At 44.6% G+C, this 4,875-nt stretch overlaps 1 protein-coding gene across 1 annotated transcript; it reads right to left on the bottom strand.

Annotated features, from left to right (window-relative positions):
• Positions 1-1,402: 1,402 nt before the first annotated feature.
• Positions 1,403-4,064, bottom strand: LOC120671997 (phenylcoumaran benzylic ether reductase PT1-like). Its single transcript, XM_039952278.1, has 5 exons — positions 3,791-4,064; positions 3,549-3,692; positions 3,090-3,330; positions 2,786-2,998; positions 1,403-1,725 (listed from the first exon to the last, which is right to left on the bottom strand). The coding sequence occupies exons 1-5, from the start codon at positions 3,968-3,970 to the stop codon at positions 1,541-1,543; spliced, it is 963 nt and encodes a 320-aa protein (XP_039808212.1). The 5' UTR covers positions 3,971-4,064; the 3' UTR covers positions 1,403-1,540.
• Between the last annotated feature and the right edge of the window lie 811 nt (positions 4,065-4,875).

Consider the following 4,875-nt stretch of genomic DNA (forward strand, 5'->3'; position numbering starts at 1 on the left):
TTGGCTCACGCTTTACTTTTTTGCACATGCATTCACCCAAAATTCACATCATTATTTGTTTTGGAAGGGTAATAATTGACAACATTGTTTTATGGAAGGAAAAGAAAGATGTGTATTATTTTTGGAAAAAAATAAATAACATCGTTGCCTTTTTTCGCGACCGTGCCTTAGCACGTTTTTCATTAAGAGAGAGGTTCCGTACAAAGAGTTAGTCCTATTACATGTTTATCATTTGGCGACCGTGAAAACTACAAACAGCAGCTACAAACACATTGAGGTGCCTAAAGCGAGCTAGAAGCCATGAGATCGCTTCCTCCTCCAGACTTGCCAAGAGCTCCGGGACAGTCTTGGACTTGGAATCAAACGTTCTTCTATTGCGCTCGTTCCAGAGCATCCAAGAGGTGAGGATAACCAAGGAGTCGAAACGCATCCGCTCAGCTTTAGCTATACTCTTGCGAGCCGTCGTCCACCAGTCGGCGAGATCAAGACATTGACCATTTGGAGCAAGTTCGTGCCAGTTCAGCATAAGTAGCGTCCTATACCAGATTTCTCTAGCGAAACAGCAATTAAGTAGCAAATGTGTGATTGTTTCCGACTCCTAGGCGCAAAGTGCACACGAGTGATCATCTTGTAGATTGTGCCTCTTCCGGCCGTCCAACAACGATCATGCAAAACGAGCCAAATGAAGAATTTGCATTTCCCTGGCGCACGTGTTTTCCTTAGACACCGGGCTCCATAGATTTCCGTTTGCCCAATGAAGAAAGCCCGGTATGCAGAAGCAGTAGAAAAACAGTGATCAGCCGTCCATTTCCAAATGAACTTGTCAGGCGTATCTGACTGTAGGTGCACATTTCTAGTTGCCTCCCATATCATGAGGAAATCCAAAATAACCTGCACAGTTAGGGCCCCGGAGATATCCTGTACCCAGGCGTCATTAGCGAGCCCTTGAGCGACCGTTCTCCCTTTCCTGATTCTAGGTCCAATCGAACTGAACAAACAAGGAGCTAGATCTTGAATACCTTTGCCCTGCAACCACTTGTCCAGCCAGAATAGCGCCTTCTGCCCATTGCCAATTTCCACAGACACTGAGGCACTGAACATGTCCATGACCACGCTCTATAGAAGAAAAATTAAATATGTGCCTGTGGCACATACATCTCCACTGTATATGCAAAATTACTCATAGATTTATACATGATGTTGAAGTAGAAATATTATGAGAAGTTTCTAGAACATTAAAGAGTATGCCCCTTTTTGACTTCCTTGCTTGAAGCAAGCAATGTGTTCCGCTACTGCAGGCTTAGTCTTTCTCCCTCTCCCCCTCCCCTCTCTTTTGTCTTGTGTGCTACTCTGGACATGCTAGTATTTCCGTTATGCTAATGGAAATGGGGTGATGGCCTCGTACCAAAAAATAGATTCATGGTGTGACATTCAACAATACAGAAGAAGATATCCGAACATTACAATAAAGATAAGTGGGAATGCAGAATGCCCAGCACAAGTTTGCACCGGCACACATGGGGCTCGGCCCAGCGGCCCATCATGGCAGACTATCTAGGTACTGCTCCACAGTCATACAGTTCATGTCTGGGTACAGTTCCGTCGCCTCCACCCCCTTAGAAGAGGATGCGCCGTTGGTGGTGGTCTTCGCAGTCAGCTTTGCTTCCCCGGCCACGAGCGTCGCGTGTACCACGGCCAGTTGAAAATTAAGAGGGAATTGGGACTCTGCACACACCAGAAATTCTTTGTGACTACATCGATTTTTGATTTGGAGGAGTATGGAGGATTCAGTTTTTCTTAAGGCAACACTACTTGTGATTCATTGAGGGCGGCCCTTATCGTGGTGCCGTCATCGAGTTCTAGTTCATAGTTACAATTTGCTTATTGCTATAATGGTATGAAAGAGAAATCCTCTTATTGAGACCTAAGAAACGTGATGAGTTTGAGTTGTGCGATAACCAAAGGTACTGTATCAAGGTGTCAGATTGAATCTTAACCTCGGCTCATACCTAATCATATATTCGTACATGTGGCATATTTTATCGTAAGGAGGATGTTTTTTTTGCTTTTGTGCCGGATGCAAACCCCCTTTGGTCCCAGTTTTGGAACCTGAACTACGAGTCCGGGATCAAAGATCCGGATCATTAGTCCCGGTTCTCACACCTGGGGCTAAAGGGCGAGGTGCAATGCAAAACATTTACTTCGCACCTAGCAGGACTCAATCCTCTTGCTTCACGTATAGCTTCTTTACCACCCCAACTGCATAGCACATGTAACACTACCTAGGCTGCTTTCCTTTTAAAACAACTCGTGGCACCTCCTTTATTCCATGTTTGTATAGTTCCGGTTGGAGCCTCCAATCAGAACTAAATGATGACTTTTTAGTCCTGGCTGGTATTACCAATCAGGAGTAAAAGTTTTGGACCTTTAATATTGGATTGTAACACCAACCAGGACTAAAGATGAACCTTTAGTTCCAGTTGGAGGCTCTAATCAGGGCTAAAGAGCCATGTCGTCCCTTAACCGTCGGAACCGGGACTAATGTTCGTATTTGTCGTCCCGGGCCAATACTGGCCGGGATAAATGTAATTATTTCGTTCTAATTAACCAACATTTCACGGGTAAAAAATTATATTTGTTCTACTGCAGCACTTAATTTTCTATACAATTTCTAGAGATGTGTCGAGTGGCACACTCTAGCCATAGTATAATAAAGATGTATACATTCTAGAGTTGAATTCTTCCTTTGTAGCATATACGATCGAGTAGATGTGTCTGTGTATACCTTGTACTTTCTTCACGAGCTCTTCTTCTCGAATATAGGTTTTCTTAAGGGTCTTGCCAATTTTATTCTCCCAAAGTGAGACAAGCTTGTCCAGAGAACATAGATTCTCCTGAGACCGCAAATGTAGTATCTTGTTAACAATGTTAAGTGTGCGTGGGTCTTCCACGGCTCTCATGGCCACCGCGGCCATATCCTTCTCGTTTACAAAGAACACTGGCGATTGGACACATATATATAAGGTGTGATGAAGTATAATGAAACAAACTAAATAATTCTGTAACATACCTCATAATGAATGGCCTACCTTGTAGTTTTCCGTCACCGAAGATCGTCACACTGTTGTCCGGAGGACCGTTTGCTTCCGGGTTTCCGGCCCTTGGCAGCAAGAACCCTTGACTCCAGTTGCTAGAGATGATGGTATGAGGGATCCCTGCAGCTCTGACAGCTTCACGAACTCGAAGTTTAGCCCCTAAAATGCTCCTTGCAGGCTCCAGCATCTGCTTCGCTAGCTCCACGTCACAGCCATATTCCGACGGTAGAAACCGCTGCATGTTTTTATCCATAATTATTTACTTCTGTCATACGGGACACATAGTAGTCTTGTAATATGAGGGGCGCCGTATAACTTCAATGCCGCCAGAGAGCATACAGTTGTGAAGGTTTTCCCAACAATTGTCAGCACTCAGCAGTGTCATCACAACGTTAAGCGAAAACTCTCATCACCTCACGAACGTCAGGCAGTACTGTCACAACGTACCTATACCTGAACTCCGCCAGCTTCTTGTATAGCAGCGACAATCTTGAGCTGGCTCTCCACCTCTTCCGGCGAGGAGTGACCGACGGCGGAGATCACCACATCTGCTTGCTTGATTGCGGCCACCAATCCTTCGTGCTCATTGATGTCCCCCTGCAAGCAGTGTACACATGCATATAGTAATAAAGTACGCGCGCGGCAACTGATGACAATATCAAGCTAGCTGACGTAAATCTGTTGGAGAGACTTACATAGACAAGGCTGGCGCCACAGCTTTCGAAAGCCTCCATGAGCTTTGCCTTGTCGGCGTCGGCGTCGGCGGTTGCCGGCCGGACGAGAATGGCCGTTGGGTGGCCGGCGTCAAGGCTCGCCGTCACGAGGTGCTGCCCGATCATCCCCGTCCCGCCAATCACCAGTATGCTACTCAACATCTTCGCTGAGTGTGTTCTGCTCCGATCCTTCCCTCTTGGACGACTAGTGTTCTCTCCTTCCCTTTTGGATGACTAGTGTTCCGGACATGAGGATGGGCAATGCACATGGTTGGTTAGGGGTAGCCCAACCATATAACATACATACAAGTTGGCCAGACAATCACATCTTTGCCTCCTTCGTAAAGCCAAATGCCTCGCGCTCCTGTCCTGGTCCCCGGCGCATACCTACCTAGTATTACTTTCTATACAGTATTACTAGCATAGTGCCCGTGCGTTGCTACAGTTAATAGATCTATATAATATTACCAACAGAATAATATTACCAACCTTGTGCTCGTTCTCCGTGTGCAGGTCATGTTGTGATCATGTGAGACTTTGATTGTCTGGGATTCCGATCAGGGTTCACAATATCGCTCGAAATTTCGCGGTATACCCGATATTTCGGTTTTATCGGCGGGGTCCAATATTTTTTTTACCGGCCGAAATTGATTTTTTGAATATTTGTTCCACTAAAAAATAAATTAAAAAAGTAAACATAAAAAATAAAAAATAAAAATAAAAATAAAAAATCCCGATATTCCCGATATTTCGGTTTTATCGGTGAGGACCGATTTTTTTTCCCTACCGGAATTAAAAACCCTGATTCCGATTGATTTATCCGGGTTCCGATTATGATTGATTTGTCCAGGTTTCAATTAGGATTCTGATTGACGAAAGGCTAGTCCGACTTGCATATGGATGGACTAAGGTCCACATGTCAATGACACAAGACAGACCAAACCAAAAATTTAGGTGAAAATCTTACTCGCTTTAGTAATACATATAGTATTATATAGTATGTAGATGTTTCAGAACCATGAACCCAACTTGTAGAATCAAAGATGAAAATTAAAAACGACGTATGC

This window comes from Panicum virgatum, chromosome 5N, assembly GCF_016808335.1.
Source record: "Panicum virgatum strain AP13 chromosome 5N, P.virgatum_v5, whole genome shotgun sequence".
NCBI classification, from domain to species: domain Eukaryota; kingdom Viridiplantae; phylum Streptophyta; class Magnoliopsida; order Poales; family Poaceae; genus Panicum; species Panicum virgatum.

What these genes read in the sequence shown, in the direction of transcription:
- LOC120671997 (XM_039952278.1), bottom strand. Translation starts at nt 3,970, where the DNA reads ATGTTGAGTAGCATACTGGTGATTGGCGGGACGGGGATGATCGGGCAG. An exon ending in AAGAAGCTGGCGGAGTTCAG is followed by an intron (nt 3,331 to 3,548) that starts GTATAGGTACGT and finishes AAAAACATGCAG; the next exon opens with CGGTTTCTACCGTCGGAATA. An exon ending in CGGTGACGGAAAACTACAAG is followed by an intron (nt 2,999 to 3,089) that starts GTAGGCCATTCA and finishes TCCAATCGCCAG; the next exon opens with TGTTCTTTGTAAACGAGAAG.